This window comes from Maylandia zebra, linkage group LG18 (assembly GCF_041146795.1).
Source record: "Maylandia zebra isolate NMK-2024a linkage group LG18, Mzebra_GT3a, whole genome shotgun sequence".
Lineage (NCBI taxonomy): Eukaryota > Metazoa > Chordata > Actinopteri > Cichliformes > Cichlidae > Maylandia > Maylandia zebra.
Genome location: NC_135184.1, coordinates 5,910,212 through 5,930,373, shown reverse-complemented (window position 1 = coordinate 5,930,373; position 20,162 = coordinate 5,910,212). Strand labels below are relative to the sequence as shown.

Genomic DNA, 20,162 nt, shown 5'->3' with positions numbered 1-20,162 from the left:
TCTGAGACTGGATATCCTCCTTCACTGTGCTCACCCTACTGGACACTCTCAGAGACACCTACCCCAGGATTCACCACCTGCAGTCTGCAAGTAAGCACACCCCACGGCAGTACTCACCTCTGGTCATTCTCTCGCCTTCCTGCCCGGTAACCTCCCTCTCCTCTGTTGCAGAGCTCCCAGTTACTTTGCTCTCTGTGCACTCCCTGTGTTTTAGTGTTTCTCCGCTTTCAACCTTCCTCGGCTGTAGGTCCCCTGTTTAAGTTTCAGTTTCTAACCATGTTCTTGTTCAAATTCCCAATTATTAAATAAACCTTGTAAATAGTTCAACTCGTGTATTGAGTCTGCTTTTGGGTCCCATTCTCAAATTTCCACCAGTTCATGACATCAATAAAATAGAGTAGAATAGCTGTTTATTCCGCTCCACACCAACTGTACTAGAATAATATATATATGTATCATGTGCTGTAGTACTGGTAGCATGAAAAGGTTGCAAAGGTACGCCACCTCCTTCCATATGAAATTTTACGATGTTTTTACTAGAACAGGAGCTTGGCCGTTACAGGAGAACAGGCATCAACCCAGCAGCAGGACCAGTATCTGCTCCTTTATGACCAATAGAACAGAAGGAGCAGTACGTACAAAACACCCTCCAGTGGACTACTAACATGCACGTGTCTGACCAAGCAGTTATAAACTGACTCCATGACAGTGACACGACTGAGGACCTGACATCCTTTAGTGCTGTGGTGCGCTCACAACCCAGTGCTGTTCAGCTCTGCCATAACTTTCAGCAAGGTTCAGAGCTGGCGAACCATTCAGATGCTTGATGACCCCCCCATGTTTGATTGAGCATGAGCTTAATTACAGGCATTTTAACTTGTGACAAAATGTACTTGTGCCCCTTCGTCACAGGTTAGCGAGTTAGTGAAGAGTAGTGCTATATACAACTTTTTATGAATGTGATTAATTCTTTATGGGTTTCATGATATTCTGGTACTCACAATTTAAAAATGAAATATGGACATCATATGATTAACATAAATATGATAATACTGCACATAACGCAGTGGCAGGAATTATTTTCTTAACACTGCAAAATAGGCTCTTATCAAACTTAGGGTCATGGGGGGAGTTGTTGCTTATTCCAGCTGTCATAGAGTTAGAGGCAGGGTACATCCTGGACAGGTCACCAGTCCATCACAGGCCTAACACAAAGGGACAGAAAACCAAGATGCATGTCCTCCTTTGGACAGAGAATGTGAAAAATAGAACGAGGAAACGGTTATGTAAGCTAATGGTCAGTGGACATTAAATCACAGTATATCAGAACAGTTAGCTGCCAGCCGGTGGCCTTGTACCCGAACTCTCTCTGCCTCCTCCTCCATGTGTTTCAGTCGACATCGCATTGATGGCAGGTGTTACGTTTTGTGGAGCTTCTGTTATGAGTTCAACTGTTTTCCTTAGAATTCTCTATTACCTGTGATTCTCTCTGTAATTGTACACTTTGGGAACGCCATGTTTATGTGTTTTATTTTCTGCACCTATATTTGAGTATATTTCATTAAAGACAGAAAACAAACAGTAAATGGAATAAAATTTGAATACTACTTTTTAGATGTCATAAACTCACTGCCATTTCATTAGGTATACCTGTTCAGCTCCTCGTTAGCAAATATCTGATGACACAATTACACGGCAACAACTCAAGATGACCTGCTAAAGTTCAAACTGGGCATCAGAATGGTTAAAAACGGTGATTCAAGTGACTTTGGATGTGGCATAGCGACTGATACCAGTGGGGCTGATCTAAGTATTTTAAAAATCTGATTGGACTTCCTGACTTCCAGAGATCCTCAGGATTTTCTATACAGGCGCTGTGGAGAGCATCCTCACAGAGAACATCACCATCACATCCTGGTTTGGGAACAGCTGTGCTAAGGACCAAAAAGCTCCTCAGAAAGTGATCTGTACAGCAGAACGCTGCTGCAGGATTGCTCTCCCCCCACTTCAGGACACCTACACCAGGAGATGCCAGAGAGCACCCATCCCATCCTGTCAACCAACTGTTCCAACTTCCTCAATCCGGTATAAGGTTCCGCATCCGATTAATGTTGGCGTGTTAGACTGAAGGCTGAAGTTTACTTTGTTAGTTATAAATATGTGACAGTGCATTTGAGCTCCTATTACAGAGTAGCGAGTAGTGTAACAAATTACTTACTTAACTTTTATGTAACTTTTTGGAGTAACAACCCCAATGCTGATGATTGGGTACGCATCTTCTGATGGCTGCCTGCAATTGCATGCGGCATCATGTCACAAAGGTGGAACCACCTCAAACTGATTTCTTGAACATGACTCAAATGGCCTCCACAGTCACCAGATCTCAATCCAATTAAGGAACTTTGGGATGTGGAGGAACAGGAGATTCTCATCACTGGTGTGATATGATCTCATCAATATAGACCAAGAAGAATTAAAGCAAAAGGGGGTATAGCACAGTAATGTGTAAATAATGAAGTGGCATTTAAGTGTATGTGACATTTTTTTGATTATGAGAAAAGCTTTTGCCGTGAGAATCAGATATTGTGACACTATTGTCTTTTATTTTGAAAGCCCCTACCGGAAATGTGATTCCATGCGATTGTGAACTTGACAGTAGAAGTCAGCTGCGGGTAAATGATCTGTCCGCACATTCAGCTCAGTGGAAGCGAGCAGCGTGGATAGAGGACACCGCAGACTGGGCTCTTTTTCTCTCGATATCGTTCATGGAATAAAAAAATGTTTAAAGTTTTTTTTGTTTTTTTACCCGGATCAAAACTCTTAACAGGAGTTTAAATGAAGTGTTTTAACCCAAATTCCTCCTGTTAGGACAGCTCACTGGCTTCCAGCTGAGGAGTAAACATGAAAAGTTTGCTCTTTGTCACCTTGTGTCTGTCAACCTGTCCGCTCACGGTGAGTCTTTTTTTCTGTAGTGCTTCTAAATGATTCACATACTGAAGACTTCCGCGATATAAGAAATTACACTGAGTATTCCCACATTAACAGCTGATGCTTATATTTTATTATTGCACTCTTTGATGCTGATTAGCCTTCTGGTGGAGGAAAAGTTTGCGGTCACATTTCGCTGATAACATTGTTGTTATTAGATGTTCTTAAAGTTGTATGACAGGTTATCCTTCTTCGTGGTATTTTGTTGCCTTTTGCTGAGCGTGATGATTCGTGATTGTAAAGTTACGGTGTCAGCTTCATTCATTGTATGGTCTGTTCAATGTCACGAAGAGGTGTGAGAACGGTCACCAGCGCTCTAAGAGCTGAAGAATTATTTTCAGTTGAAATTATCTTTTGACTTGTTCACTGATGGGTAATTACTCATCGATTATTTCTCTAACTGCACCAATTAGTGGGGAGGAAGTCCGAACTGACATTACAGTAGTACGATTCGATACTTGTTTGATATTGAAACAAGAAAAGCGAGTGTTTTATGATGAACTTCTCTTTAACCTTTGACGTTTGATGTGTTAAGCTTTTTATTTTTTAATTTTGTGGAGTTTTTATGCCTTTACGTTTCCTTCAATGAATTTATATTTTCACAAGTTTTAGACAAAACAATTTCTTTGAAATAAGGTGGTTTCAGCTCAAATGAAGAATAATGTGACATTAAATCGATTTTATGCTCAGTAAGGTCATTGTGTTTAACCCGAGGTAATAAAATCTGCTTCTTAAAGCTCAAACGATGATAAATGAATTGGCTAATGAACTGAGTTGGTATAGTTTCATAGATTAACCATTAAATAACATTTCTGATGATGATAGCAGGTAATGTGAGTATTTGCTGGGTTAGTGACAGATTTCATGAAGTCATTTTTTTTTAAATAGAAGTGTGCTGGGTTTTTCTAATTAGTTAATTGGCAAAAAATCTGATCAGGAATCTGGGGAATTATTAATAAATATTAATATTTGCAGACTTCTTCCTAGCAAAAATGATTAATCGTGCTTTTATGGGCATTTAATAATTAGAATAATCATTAATTGTAGCTTTAAACCTCATATCTGCTGAAGCTGTTTTGTAGAGTTTCATTAATGAAGATAATTTGTGGACATAATCTCTCACTTCATGTTGTTCTTTCTGAGGAATCCTCCAGATATTAACCCACTTTTTTTGCCTCTCATACATTATCTGCCCTTCTGTGTGGATCCACCCCGCAGGATAAACAGTGGAAGTGCGCTCTCGCTCTTTTCCCAGCAGCCCCCTCCTCCTTTGACTAAAAGCAGATGGAGCTGTAAAAATGTTCACATCACACAAAACAAATGCCACAGTTTAATCATCTGACAGACAAATGCTGCCACTCCAAATACACAACAGCTCCTCTCGCTGGGTTTTAGCTTCAACCTCTGATGGCTTTTAACGTGAATTTAGTTTGTTTTATTCTTGCGTCCTCACAATAATGAGTCCAAATAGAGTCACTGGAGCTTGGTCTAAATCAGTGTAGCTTTTCTCTAAATATGCAAACCTTATATTTATACATTACTGTGGGTGACTGATGTTATACATGACAGCTGAAAATGCAGCGATGCTTTTAATGTATTTGGTGGGTTTTGAGCAAGTCTGTTGTTTTTTGCTTATAGAAACAGGATTTTTTGCATCAGTGCAATTTTGCATTTTCCTTCCCTTAAATAGACAAAAACCTCCTGCTTTAGCCATCATGAACTAGAGATCCAGGATATGTACTGCATCATAAAACATGTTGTCTGAGTTTAACTGGATCAGATTCATTTCAGTCTGATTTGGATTTGTGAAGCTGCAATTTGATTCTGAATAAATTGTTGACATAAAGCTGATTCTTGAGTCATAAATGGAGGGATGCACAACTTTCATGGTCTTACTTTAGTGTGCCAAACAAGTATCAGATGAAATATACTTAAACAAACCAGTAAATTGTGCTCATTCTTTCAGGGCTTTTGAGAAAACATTTTCATTTTTCATTCCACTTATTTACAGTTTGAACATTATGTTCACACTAAGAATACTCTCTGTTTTCACCCAATGTCTCCAGCTGTGGAGAATGACCTTGATGTTGCCAGGATAACTGTCCACAACTCTGCATGTGGTGCAGGTTGTTTTGGTAGCATTCAGGAAATAAGGCTAATCTCACAAAAACAAGAGGTGATATAAAGTCAATTTAATCCACTTAGATTAAAAAAGTGAGCTATAAAGATTTTTTTTGAAATGATTCATAATTTATTAATTAAAGTTTTTTCCCCCCTTATCCATATGTTCTGGATGTGCCCTAGCCTTGAAGGATTCTGGACAGACATATTTCAAACCTTATCCCTAATTCTTGGATACCATATGGATCCTAATCCATTAGTTGTGCTTTTTGGCACCAGTGGGGAGGCTGATGCAAGGTTGACCTCGTCACAGTGTGGCACACTCTCTTTTGCCTCTCTTCTGGCTAGATGTGCGATCCTACTAAGATGGATGGGTGCTCCTTTGCCCACCCATGCTCAATGGCTGAGGGACCTTATGTACTATCTGAGCCTTGAAAAGATCTGTTATGCGATTAGTAATACCAGTGATAAGTTTTTTTGTGGGGACAATTCCTGAAGAACTTGTGAACCGACCTCCAGCATTTCTCAGTAAATCACCCCCAATACTGATAATGTAGATTTTCTTTCCTTTTTTTTCTCTCTTTTTTTTTATATTTATTTGTGTGTTTGTTTTATTTTGTTCTGTTTTGTCCTGTTGTATTTGTGGCGATGTTTCTTGTTTTGGTTTTTGTTTTCTCAACCTGGCTTCAGGGATGGGGCTACTGTGTGGTATGGGTAGGGGGTAAACTGATAAAAGCAATTAAAAGATATGTGAATGCGTCATTAATCTGTATTCTATTATGTCAGCTCAAACAATCATTGAAATCTACTTGCTTGTCGTGTAATAATTCTGTTTGTATCTCTTTTTCTTTGTTGCTTCAATCTAATAAAAATATCTCTGAGAAAATAAAAAGATTTAATTATCAGTTAAAATCAATCAGTCTGGTATCACCTAATGCCAAAGTTTTTCTAGTTCCACTTCTAAAAGTGATGGTTATCTTCTTTCATATACAGTAAACTAAAGTGGATTGAAAATTATAATTGGATTAATGATTAATCAGTATATGAGCCACTAATGGAATATTCCTGGTTGTAGCTCTAATAAGAGTTTATATGTAACTGAAGCTACAGATATCAACCTCACGAATGCTTTTCTCCTTCTGAGTAAAAATCAGTTCCTTTGAATTAAATATGTTGGTTGTATGGATGTTAGGTTTGTACAGAATATACTGTGAGCAGATAAACACGGACATCAGCAGTGGGAAAAGAAAGTAAAAACAAGAAGCTGACATCGACTTAGAATCAATACACCAATGTGACAGATGGAAAATTCAAGAGAATAATAAAGAGTTGATGAGGTAGTATTTCCTACATTTCCTCATACTGTGCGTGTCTCTCAGTAGCCTCAATGCACGAGAGAACAGCAGGGACTCAGGTGTGAAGGCCACAGTGGTATATTAAGCTCATCTGTCTGGACTGCAACATGACTGGATCCAACCAGGGATATTTACCCTGGGGTGCAAAAAGTCGTGCTATAGTCTGATGAGAGTTCATCCTCGTAGCAGAGGAGGACTCATTTAGAAAACTTTTGCACTGCAGGTTTTCAAACTTCATCTCATTTCTGTTGACATTCTTTTATATTATTAGGAAAAAAACACAAACACAAAACATCAGGGAATTTTTTTAATGCTGGGTGAGCAAGTAATGTTTGGATATATCCAGCTCTAATACGCCCATACTTTGCAGAGAAAAGCCGTAGAAGACGAGATCAAAGCCCACACTGTTTGAGTGACAGATGGTGTTTGGCAAGCGTGGAGCAGAAACATAATGAAGCTTGTAAAGATGGAAGCTGAAGATGAAAATAAAAAAAAATATCACAAGCTTCTTTCTTTGGGATAATTTCTCAGAGCTAACTAAGGAACGTGGGGAATAAAGTATCAGAACTGAAATCCCTCGCTGGTGTTTTATGTGAAGCTGATTTTCCCTCAATCAGCTTTCACAGAATCTTTTGACCGAATAATGCAGTTTTTTCCAAGCCGCCGGCGTGTCTCACAAGATGTCCTTTGGTCGTGGCACATGACACACTGGGTTAGTGCTGTAAGACGTGCCTGTCACTCCCAAGTCTGTCAGTTTTCTGTGTGCAGGGATGCTATTATTGAAGTGTTTTAATCCAGTCCACAATCTTTTATCAATCTAACCCAAATGAAGTAGCTTTTAGTCAAAAAACCTAATAAAGCGCATTTCAGCACCTAAACATCAAGGAGCACCTTTCATTACCTAAACATAAGCAGTGAGCGAAGGTAAAAAGTGAGTGAAAATGAAATGAATAATGAGAGAGGAAAACATAAACAAAACAAGATGCAAAACTGATAAACCTGCATGTTATGCCATTGCAGCGTCCCAAAGCAGACTTTGTAGGTCTCCAAAAAAATGCAGTGGTTATCTCTGCGTGACAGATAAGCCGTGGCCAGTACGGTACGTTAATTCAAAATCTTTTTTTGTGACTTTTGGGAAAACAGAATTGTGTTTGGACTGTGTGTTTGGATTTTTTTCCTTTTTGATAATGGCAAACTAATAAAGCTGTATGATGAAAACAGTCTGCTGTTTATGTCTTATAGCTTGCTGAAAGGTCGGACTTCCAGCTGCGGGCTTATTCACGTACTTCTAAGTGGATGTTTCTCAGAGTTGTAGCAACAGAACATGAGAGAATTGGTCCGGCTTCCAAGAAGCAAGATTACATGGCACATAGTGCTGTCTGGAGGGGAAGGGAAAGATTAAATGTTTCTTCAGCCAGTATTGAAAGTGTCCCAGGCTGAGCAGTGATGGAAAGGGCTAACACATGATCTGGAGGCAGCAGACACCTGTTGTGCTGCTTTGTCCAGGTCATGCTGTGGGGCTCTATACATCATCAAATCACTTGTATTCCAACAATGAACAATAATTTCTAGCATTGTAATAAGAGAGATAATCGGTTGTGCATTATATGGCAAGGATTTCTCTGAGTCCTTGATGGAGTAACCCTGTAATACTGTTCCACATGCCGTCACTCCTGAGCCATTTCAAGTACAAGAACTCCCGTTCCTTAAAGTCTGGCTTCAAAGGGCCGCTCACAAGATCGTCCAGAATGAGGACGACCGTATGGAGCTGACAATTTGTCCTTAAGTAAATATGTACTTCAAGTCAAAGGCGATCGTGTCGCGTGACTGTTCGATGCCACTCGCATTGCTCGGCACTGATTCCTGTGTCCACCACCTCGCTCAGCAGTGAACATGCACACGAGTTCTGGACGGATTTATACTCTCAACCTAGAGAGCTCAAATACACCTTTGAAAAACTGCAGAAGCTGTTCACGGAGATCGAACCAAAGAAAATGACACAAACCCAGGATCAGCCAAAGAGACATCTTTTTTTTGTCTTTTATAGCTTATTTGTATTATATTCCTTTAATTTAGGTAGCCATGTTTGCGTAGTGTTAGAAATGTTAATGTTAATAGCTGTTACATTACCAGTCTAATGTTTAAATGTGAGAAGTTCAAAAATATGCTGAATTGAATTGTTTAGAAAGAGGGGTTTGGTGGGGGTTGGGAAGGGAAAGCTTTTTGCTTCATTTTGTCTGGTGTGTTTTTTTTCTTTAACTTATCAATTGTTATACTTTTAACTGTTGTAAATAGCAGAGTTCAGTGCTTTATGTTGTAAAAATGCACCATATTACATTTGGTTCTTCAAAGGAGAATTTTTCTTTGCATCTCGCAAATTCATTGTGACAAAATCTGGTTTCACCTTAAAGAAATTGGCTTTCTTTGTAAAACTATAGCTTTTGTTTGTGGTGAATTTTTTAAGGAATAAAATAGATTTTTGTGAAGATTTGTTGAGCAACATTTTATATCAGGACACGTCTAAAGGACAAATGTATTTGTAACTCATTCAATTTACCAAAGTGAATTTTTTTTTTAATTATCTTTTTGTTTTTTCAATGTACATTAATAATTCTGAATAAAATAAATATTTTTTGACTTATTTTAAATAGAAATTTAGAGTTTCAATCAAATCAGAATTTTAGTCTGAGTAAAACTAACACATTTATCAAATTAGAGTAATTTTTCTAAGTTGGTTCAAAGTAACATTATTTTCATTGTGGTATAAATCCCAAACCAAACAAAAAGCAGAGATTAATAGACTCCTTACATTATATGTTTAAATCAACTTCCAACAAAAAGAAAAGAGAGACACAGACTGCAATTTATTTAAATAAAGATTATTAGTACAGTTTCATATTTTCTGGACATATCAGAAATACTATTTCTGCAAGTGTTAAAATATTTTTCTTTTCCCTTGTTCTTTATTGGGGGCTGCAAATATTCATTTTAGCTGTTCAGCTCCAGATTGGTGGGGAACCTCACGACACCCTGTGAGTGATTTACTGCCAGCTTCAGTACAAAGGAACTAAAAGCAAGTGAACAGGCTTTGTACATCAGCTCAGCCTGTACTTAAGAGTCAGATATTGCTCAGACCTCATACCGCACTTTATCGCACCTAATGTGTTCATTTGAAAGATCGACTGTCAGAAAGAGTTATACTGAGTGATTAATAATAAGCATTTCTAGTCAAGACTCAATTCGCAGGTCATAATTTGAATTTTAACATTAACAGTTTTAACAGTTCATTATTTTACAGACTGACATTTGACAGTTAAAAATAATTTCATTTTATTTGGACCTGACACATTTCCTACTAATGTGACTTTTGTGACTCTACGGGGAATTTGCACTCGCTACTAACACAGAGATCAGAGGAACAACAAATCCCAGTAACAGCCTGTATCTGTATCATGATCCTGCATTTAGTCACTAGCCTATACAATACTGTATATACTTATATATACACAGTATTGTATATATGATGCTATACTTATATTTTGCTAATTCCCCAGAACACACAAAGCACTAGTACTGTGAACAGCATGGTTTAGACAAGGCAGCAAAAAAGGCGACTGCAACTCTGGTGAGAATAATCCACGCCTGAAAGTGTTCCACTGTGCGTTTTTCTATCCAGGTATGCTTTTACTGTATTATCAGTGTGTTTGGGATCATGCTGAAAAATGAAGGCTTTCCTGATGGTATTGTATGCTGAATCAAAATCTGACTGTGTCCATAATTCCATTGATTTTGACAAGATCATTGTTAAACACTTCCTGACTATTGTTGCTGACCACGTGCATCCATTTATGACGAGAGTGTACTCATTTTCAGACAGCTGCTAATGCACTGTATCAAACAGGTTTTATGAACATGGTTATGAGTTCATTGTCCTTAACAATCACAGGATCTCACTCTAACAGAGCCCCTGTGGGAGGTGGTGGAACTGGAAATAAGCAGCATGCACATTGACAATAGCATGTGATGCTATTGTCAATGTGAACCAAAATCTTTCAGGATACTTTTCAACACCTTGTTGAATCTATGCCATAAAGAGTTAAGGGAGTTGCAAAGCTGTGCATAGATAAGGAGAGGTTGAGTGAGACATTCAGCTGGATCAATCAGACTGTTCTCTTCTAGTCAATTTTAGGGAAACTCCAAGACCAAAATAAAACATTTTGTCCTTCGACACAGCTGGGATTACTCTCATCTACATATACATGAGATCAAAAGATCCCACTCTTTGCAGCAAAAGTTTTCCCCCCTCACTTGGCAGTGAGCACCGGCACATTACAAGTATCCTGAGGTACACTGTGTTTCAAGACTTACTGCCCTTCTACCTCTGTCCTCTGTGTCTAACCATCCTTTACAGTTTTCTCTTTAGTTTCATTAACTACAGTTGACCTTCAAATGCAAATGATTTGAGATAACTCTTTCTACAGGCTAATCATCATAGACAGGCTAATACACATGAACAAATGTAAATGTATGAGTATTTATGCTTCATGCAAATGGAAGAAATTCAAGAGTCCCATTTCCTGGTACTCTTGGGTCACTTGTTTAGTCTGCACCATGGCTTGAATTACAGCATTTTAACCTGCCAAAATTAATAAAACCAAGCAGACAAACTCCTGGCATGTGAGCGCAGAAACTGATACATCATAAAATATGTTTTATTTTGTACTTCAAATGTATAAACGAACCGCACTACAGATGTGAATGTGATCCAAAAGAATCCAGTAGGCTCACGCTGTTTTTTTTGAGCATTGACCTCAAAAGCACGCTCATGTTCTTCACAAAGTGTGTGTTATTTATTGTGAATGGCAAATGACAGTCCTAAGCACCTGCTGTATGTGATCACCTATGCAGTGAGCTGGCAGGGCTGATCGAGGACATAGGGCGAATAAGAGCCCACCTCCAGGGGGATCAGCAAGTTTCAGCATCCACAAAACCCACACCCCACCCACAATGCTGTGCTCTCAGTGCTGTCATAAAATAATTGATCCAATTAGATCTTTAATATCCATGAATTCAAGCATCTCTTTTCAACAACCAGCAATGAAAGCATCAGTAAAGAAGGTGTATATACAAGCCCGACTCCCACTGTAGCAGTAAGAAAACCTACACACTCCTCTGAAAAAGTACAAACACAACAAAAACAAAAAATAATAATAAAAAAAAAAGCTCTTTAAGAGGAGACAGAAAAACTGCTCTAAGCCTTTTTTTCTCCCCAAACACCCCCCACAAGATTCAAGTATGGCTTTGATGTTTCATCAGCATAACATCTCACTGAACATATCTAAAAATACAAACTGCTGCAGAATTGTGAATTCAAACTTTGTGGGTGTAACATGTTTCCAACTTGTGTTTTACAAAGCAGCCAACTTGAAAACAATTAAAATGCCATTTTTGGCACTCAACAGCCTTTAAATGACTCAACATTATCAGTACAGCACACTAAGTGATACACAGTACTGTATAAAACAGCAAAATTAAGATTAGTAGACATAAATGATAAGACTGGGTCCTTCTTCAAACCCAAGAACTTTCTGTTACTGTTAGTTTGGAGGTTGCAGTTCATCAGAGAACCCTCACTTCAACTAGTCGCAGCAGATGGCCCCGCCCCTCCCTGAGCCTGGTTCTGCTGGAGGTTTCTTCCTGTTAAAAGGGAGTTTGCCTACTGGGGTCAGCCGGGGAGCTGGCCCCAGGGAGGGGTCACTTGCCCCTCCCTTCCTTCCCTCCCCATCTCCAGCTGCCTCCCTCTTCCCGCTCCACCACAACCACAGGACCTTGGAGTAGGGGTATGTCACCAGGGTGCAGAGGAGGCCACCCCCCGTCCCCTTCTGGCTGCCTCTGCCTCAATTTTATCCCACAACTTAGACATTCACATTACTCACATTCTCATTACACATACATATAGGATCTTGGGGGTGGGCACGATACACGGAGTCCAAAGTACCATCAGGGTGTACACCTCACCCCTGGCGTCGTTGCCCACCTCTCAATGTTAAATACATGTAGACATTGAGGGCCAGCAGGAGGGACCATGCGCTTACCTGCTGCTCTCTGGGAGGTAGCTCCAAGCCCTCCTGGGTTTTAAATGCACCTTAGAACACACATGCATCAACACTACAATGAGCGGGTGGAGGGAGGTTTGGAGTCTTCTCCCACCCCCATTCTCTGCGACCTGCTGGAGCAGGGGGGCTAGGAGGAGGAGTTGGCCGTCCGACTGCGGTCTGGAGTGTGGGGCCTCCCTGCTGCTGCGGAGTCAGGGCGGTCTGCCTCCCCCCACCGCAGGGAAAAGGGAAACACCACCTGGGTCTGGGTGCAGTTCCCCCCCTCCAGGGGCAAGGGTACCTAGACCCGGGGCTTAGAGTACGCTTGGGGAGTGTGATCATGTGTACAGCGTCTCTTTGTCTGTCTCCACGTTGGTTGAGTGTGGAGTAAGTGCATATGAGAGCATGAGGGTGGGAATGGATGTTTGTATATGTGTGTGCCTGTATTTCCGTGTCTATATGTCAGGTTGGGTGTCAGGCGCCACCTCTCTGGGGACATCTTAGGCCCTCCAAGGTATGGAGGCCTATCTCCCCCTACCACCACTTCCCCTGCCAGTGGCGGACTCCCTCAGACATCGGTGCGTTGGTGGTTCTTTGTGTCCGGGGATGGGCGTCCAGGTACACACCAGCTCACTCCTTGGCGGCCGCTTGTCGGGGCCTGGAGCCTGGGGCTCGCTCGGGCCACTTCGGAGGTGGGGTGCCCCCGGCCTCTCGGCCTGGGGCTCGGTCACTCAGGCACGGCTGGCTGCCGGCGGAGCTCACGGGCGCGTCACTGCAACTCCCCCTGGGACAGTGGCGCGGCTGCCCCTCTGTTGGTCTTCCTTGGTCTCTTGTGTTCTGGGGGCCTCTGGATGTCTGGAGTTTTGATCTCCTCCATACCTGCTTCATGCCCTGGAGGACGGGGCAGTGGCCCCCCCCACACCCTCTAGCAGATCATTACATGAAGGAACCTTTTAAAAACAAGCGCGTCCATGCTCACAGGTGTACAAACGGGTGATCACACCCACAAACTACACCCTTTTTGGCTCCTACCTCAAAGCACACTGTGTTCTGTTGATCTTATGTGCTGCACAATAATGTTTAACATTTAGTATTTACTGTCATATTCCCATATATCATTGTGATGCTGTTTATTCTATTACTCTTGTTCTCTTCTGCTTGTTTTCTTTTTTCTTTCTCAGCAGGTGACCCAGGTGATTGATATATGCATTTTTTTTCTTTTTCTTTTTTTTTTCTTTTTCTGCTCATTCTGTTGGTTTTTGGTTTTTGCCCTTCTCCCCCGTCCCTCTTCTCAGCTGTTTCTCTTTCCCTCTTTCTTTCTCCCCTTCTTTCCCCCAGTCAAGTCTGTCCCATATTCAGTAAGTGAAAATAAAATAAACAATAAAAGGTGAATCAAATGGACCATTATGGCAAGGCTGGGATGGTCAATTTGGTAAAGTAAATCCGTTGGGCATCTTTCTTTGCCTTTAGACAACAATTCTGATGGCAAAAGAGCCAAACGGGACAGGCGCAAAAAAAAAAAAAAAAAAAAAGGGAGTTTGTTCTTCCCAATGTCGCCAAAGTGCTTTCTCATAGGGGTTCATGTGAATGTTGGGTTTTTCCCTGTATGCATTATTGTAGGGTCTACCTGACAATTTTAAAGGGCCTTGAGTCGACTGTTGTGGTTTGGTGCTGTATAAATAAAACTGAACTGAACTGAATCAGAGAAGAAGCTTGTTTGTGCAAACAAGTGGAGCACCTGCTGTTGAAATTGATTGTTATAGACAGCGATAACATTCATTCACCTCAACTTACATTAACATCATACTTCTTTTTATACATCTATTTAATGGAGTTTGGGAATTGGTTGATGGGAATTTCTTTTTAGGACATCAGAGGTTAGCTGAACAGTGGTTAGCACTATTGCCTCACAGCAAGGAGGTCCAAAGTTAGTTGGATCAGGTTAGTTGGTGATCCTAAATTCGCCGTAGGTGTGAGTGTGATTGCAACTGTGGATGGCTTGAAGCTTGTGACAGACTGGTGGCCTGTCCAGGGGGTACCCTGCCTCTTGCCCTGTGGCAGCTGGGATAGGCTCCAGCTCTCCCCTCAACTCTGAATTGGTTAAGTGGAAGAGAATGGATGGATGAATTGATGAAGGTGCGCGTGAGATGATCCCACGGGTTGATTTTCGCTGTGGCTTCTACCACCAGGAGTCATTCTCTACTGATGAAACAGCAGGGATGCTGAAAAATTGAGAAAATGTTGCAGAATGAGTAAAGAAAAAGTGTGAGATTAGTTTGGGAGTGTGCATTATGAAAAAACTATCACCCTTAAGAGGAAGTGACATCAGCTGTACCAGTAGTGATGTCACTGAATCACAGTGAACCTCTTTCACCTAGAGTGCTGAATTATTTAGCAAATATATTCTTTTATAAAAGTGTAACTGTCTCCTTATCACTGTTTTCTTTTTAAAATATAGTTGAGTGCTTTGTCTCTAAGAAATGAAAACCTAGAGCATCTAAACCTCAGAGCAGTGCACACAAGAGTCCACTAAGCGGATGCTGTAAGCTGCGCCTTAATTATTGGTGCTTAGGTGATAATTGAGGTGCTTGGTGGTCTTTTCAGAGAGGCAAACCGGATGACTCACTAGTGACTCATGATCCGATCATGTAGCAGTGAAAACAGAAAGCTGCAGCTGCTCTTTCTTATATGGAAATGTATTGACATTTTACTGCCAGGCTGTGTAGCGATAGCGGATCCTGTTGTCAGCGCGCCGCGTTTGACTCTGTTTTCTCTTCAGTAGAGAAATAGCAGAATTGTGTTCCACCTTTGGGATCATAAACCTCTTTTATGTTTTCCACGGTTGTTGAGATAAAGAAGAAAATATTTTTGTAAGGTGTCACAAAGCGAAAGTGTGGTGTGACATTTAAATGAAATTGTAACATTTACAGTTTGGAGACAGAAGATACAAAGAGATGCATTAAAACGAATAGTGTTTTCAGGTATTTGTGGTTCCACATATTGAAGCTTTTTTTGATCTGGTGACACGGAGCAGGTAATTTCACAAATGGGGAAAGTCGCAGTGAATAACTCAACGATGTAGAAGGTGGACTTGTAGGTATCAGTTTAGGTATTTTATTGGCAAATCAGACGATGGGCAACAAGGTCTTACTGTGGAAAAGTCTGAGGCAGGCAGGTTAATTTCCAGTGAAGAGATTTTCAGGAGGTCTGGCTTTCTGGCTGGCTGGGTGACATATGAGAGGAATCTGGGGCACAGGAGGAGAGGCGCATGGAAATGATAGGAACAAGCCACCAAGTAAGGAAGCCTTTACTCATAGAGCCTGAGCGTGCTGTTGATATACACTCACACAGGAGGAACGAGCACAGCAAAAGACTGTGCATGCACTAGCTTTTCACGGTGCCTGTCAATATGCGGTGCAAATAGGCATCATATAAAGTGAAGGAGGCTTTCATTAGGCTGAAAAGAAAATGAAAAGAGCAAAGAGGTAAAAAGAGAGGCCGGATCAGCGATTGCTGGATCACTGGTGTTGGACGATGTGGCTGCTGATAGCAGGATGAATTCTTGAGTGGAAGGAGTCATACTTTGTGCTCAGATTCACTCGATTGTTTAAAAATTGATGCGACGGCGCTTTCAAGTAAAGAAACAGAAAGACAATGACCCAAAACATAACTGGAAGCAACTTAAGAGCTTTTTTTAAGACCAAAAAGACCAAAGGTTTGCATCAAAACCGAGACTTTCGTGACATCCATGGTTTATAGAGTTCAGTCACTGATGACAAAAAAGATTTCAAAATGCTTTTCTTGTGTTTCACTTTGGACCCAGTGAAAGTTGCATCACTTTTAAAAGGTTATAATTCATAACTGTCACTGCGCCGATTTTGGCAGACCCTTGAATTGAAGCTAAATCTTTGCACTTCAATCACAGCTTGATTGCTTAATTTCGTATTCATAGCGCGCTACAAAGAGGGGAAATTGTTAATACTGGGTCGTAGCTGGAAAGACTTTACAAAGCACAAAAATGACTTTAGAAACAGTGAAAGTTTTAGAAGACACAGACTATGTGCGTTTGATGTGAGGTTGTGTTTTGCCAGAAATTCGTTCTCTGTTTGGTTTATCCATTTGTCCACCCCTTCTGTTCAGTGTCTCTGACTAAGGTTCAAGTTGGAAGGTCTCTGTCATAGTTTTATTTCTTTTTCTTTTAAAAATCAGTAAAATGCAACATTTTACATTCAGTGGAACAGTAGTTGGAAAACCTGCAGGTGAGATAATAGAAAGTCTTTTCTGCTCTTCTTGATCCCTCAGACGATTCTTCAAAACTTATCTCAAACAATTAATATGGTCAGAAAACCCTTAATTTAGTGGCGTTTGAAGTGATTCACCCTTCTTTTAATCTCATTGTAGAGAACTGTTTGTTGTCTTTGTATTTGGGCCACAGCTGAGCAGTGAGGCATAGCCCATTATGAAAAAGCGTAGTGCTGTAATTCCTCCCCCTGCTTTAAGCTGGGTTGTTTCCTTCTCCGTGAAACACCACCTTGAATCTACACCAGCATATGAAATGCACTATTTGTCTCGCCTTGTACTTTTTTTGACCCGCACTTGCTTTTGCGCTGTGAGCGTTGCAGTCTATTTTTTTAATCTGGTTTAAAATTCAACTGTAAACCAGGCTGGATAAGAGCATCTGTTAAATAGAACTAAATAGGATCAACACTGTTTATTGTCCCAAACACATTTTTTTCCTGCTTTTGTTCTCAGTAATACTCTCAGTTAGAGGATAATATCAGAACAGAATCGCAATCCATGGTCTGAATCACAGTTCTCCTCACAGATTTGGTGCATATCATGTGATCACATTGTTAGTTGCCTGGATCCAAAGCCTGTCACTACTACTCAAAGTTAAAGGTCCAAGTCACAAATCTCTGGGGTCTTTCCTCGTCCTCCTCGTGTCTGTGTGGGTTCACTCTGGTTGCTTTCGCTTCTTCCCACAGTCTATAGACATGCACGAGGTGCTCATTGGTGATTGGCCACAGTGTGTCTCTTGACTTGTCCAAGGTGTATCCTGCCTCTTGCCAAATGAAAGCTGGGATAAGCTGCCAGGCCCCTGAACTAGACAAACAGCTGGATGGATAACATTTAATAGCACAAACTGCAGTATAGAAAGTTACTTTCAGCTTCTCCTTTGCCACAAATGGTCACCACAGTAAGAAGCTCCACAGTTTTACTGAGGATGCCCTTTCTGACACGATCCTAAAGCAGATTTGTGTCTCTGCCTGGAATTGAACCAACAAGCTTGCACTTACCAAGCAAATGTGTTAACTGCTGCATCACTGGAGGGACCTAATGCATGCTGTATATGAGTGTACATAATGTACAGTGTCAGTTAATTGTATCTAATGCACTCCATCAGCACGATAATGCAAAAAGGTACTTAACACCTAAAGCAATGTGAGAAAATGTTTTTTTAAATTCCAGATTAGCACTTTGTTCATTGGTATTACTATAAAAACTGATAAAAAGCTGAGTGAGAATGCTGCGTGTGGCAGTGGCGTTAAAATCACAGTGACGGAGCAACCCTGGAGCAGATGGTGAAGCCTGGTTGGAGCTTTGCTTCAGGGTGAAATCAGAGGTCAGCAGTGATTTCTGCAGATTCTTACAGGGTCTTGTTTTATTTATATAACATACATTTGGGGCAGTTGGAAATAAATGAGTGGGAGCCTGCTCCCTCTTTGGTGCTACCTGCCCTGCAGAGCGCCTGTGACCGAGGCTGTGAAGCTTCAGCAGACCCAGTTAGATTTATACTGTATAATGTGATTTTAGCAAAAGCTGCTGAAGTCGAGACCTATTTGGTTTTCTTATCACAACTCATATTAAAATTAAGCTCCCATGTCACATGTAACTGTGAGATGTTATCAAGTAAACTGTGAGAAACGCAGAAGCTTGACTGAGCTGTGAGTCTCCCCTGCAGTGTGATTACTGTGATAAGGGAAACCACAATCCAACATTTTCCACTATCTGTTTAATTGGATGCACTGCGTGAACCCTTTCTTTTAATAGTCTTTGCTGGCCACAAACACAGAGACTCTGATAAGGACTGTGAACGGTGTTTTAGGACTATCTTGGGCAGCTGTTACACAAACGCAGTTTTCGTTTTGTTAATGTCTGATATCACAGTTAGTCGAGGCTAACGTGAGAAATGTGATTCAGGTATCAGCAACATGTCATACAGCAGCACAGTCTCAGGTGATTTAACTGGTAAAGTAATGGTGTCTGAGATGACTGGGGTGACTGCAGAGCAGGTCACAAGGTTCGATCCCTGGCTGCTCCAGTCTGCATGCCAAATATCCATGGGCAAGGTACTAACACCAAGTTGCTCTCCGATGCATCCATGAGAGTATGTATGTGTGTGCTTTTGTAAATGAGAGGTGAATCAGACTCTGAGTGCTCGGGTAGAGTAGAAAAGCACTACAGTATATAAGAACCAGTCCATTCATCAAATTGTTCCAGCCAAACTAAAAAAGAGGTGAAGGTCCCGGGATGTGTTTGGTTTATCAGGGATGAATCTCAACTTGAGTCTGAGGTAAAACAAACCATGAAGTGTGCAGAGAGTGTTGAGAGACTGCAGGATGTAAAAGATCTGCTGCTAATGTCTTGGGGTCTGAGTACTGTAGTGCTGCTGGTTCAGAGCAGGTTTTATCTCAGGTGCCTTTTGAGAACCAACCCACAATTTGAGAATTGATTATTATATTCCCTTCACTGGCTGAAGCTGAGAAAAGAAAATGATGGCAGACAGAATATGTGTTCAGCATTTGTCGGTCTTTGCTGTCGGTGGCTCTGAACTTTTTGTCGACTTGTGGTGCTTACTTTCTGAAACAGGCTCCCGTTTTTTGGTGGTGAGACGTGAAACCTGGTTTAGGTTAGGCAGTAGCAGCCACACCGTTAAGGTGGAAAGGCTTATTAGAGATTATTCCTGGCCAAGTAAGACCTGTTCTGACAGCATATTCAGGACATGTAGCTATTTAAGAGGGATGGTAACAATGTTCCGCTCAGCCAACCAATACACAACGAATAAATAAGCAACAATTAATGTCTTCAGAAACAATGTAATATTTTGAAAACAGTTTGACAGCATGAAAGGGTTTTGTCATAGTGATGAACTGACAGATAATTTAAGCTTTATTCAAGCTATAATAAGGGCTGCTGCATTTAATAGTGTCAGGTTGATTGTGGATCAGACAGTTAATGAAAGTGCTGTTTGAATTGCTTCAGCGATAAGAGATGCTGCCCTCCTGGTGAGGAAGAAGTCTGAGTTTGTGTAGGAAGTAGCCAGGCTTTTTTGTTCTAGCTGACTTTAAAAATCTTTCTTCCTTTTGACGTTTCTGTTTTAAACATGATTTCCTGCTTGGGATGAGTGAAAGAGACGTGATAAGTAATTAAACAGTCCTCATTTTTGTTCTTTTTCACCTGACATTATCAGGGGAAATGCTAAGTTTGTTCTTCAGCTTTTCACCTTTTTAAACTGTGCTGCTGATTTTTTTTTTTTTTTTTTTTTTTTTAATTTCATGACGTTAACAGAAAGCACACAGTTGGTGAGAGAGTGCATCAAGAC

At 40.8% G+C, this 20,162-nt stretch overlaps 1 protein-coding gene across 1 annotated transcript in view; it reads left to right on the top strand.

Moving 5' to 3' along the window:
- The first annotated feature begins 2,710 nt into the window (after positions 1-2,710).
- Positions 2,711-20,162, top strand: part of LOC101481408 (vasoactive intestinal polypeptide receptor 2) — a 77,233-nt gene continuing 59,781 nt past the window's right edge. Inside the window, exon 1 of the mRNA XM_014410203.4 lies at positions 2,711-2,952. Coding sequence (XP_014265689.1) covers positions 2,902-2,952 — 51 coding nt within the window. The 5' untranslated portion in view covers positions 2,711-2,901. The remainder of the gene's footprint in view (positions 2,953-20,162) is intronic.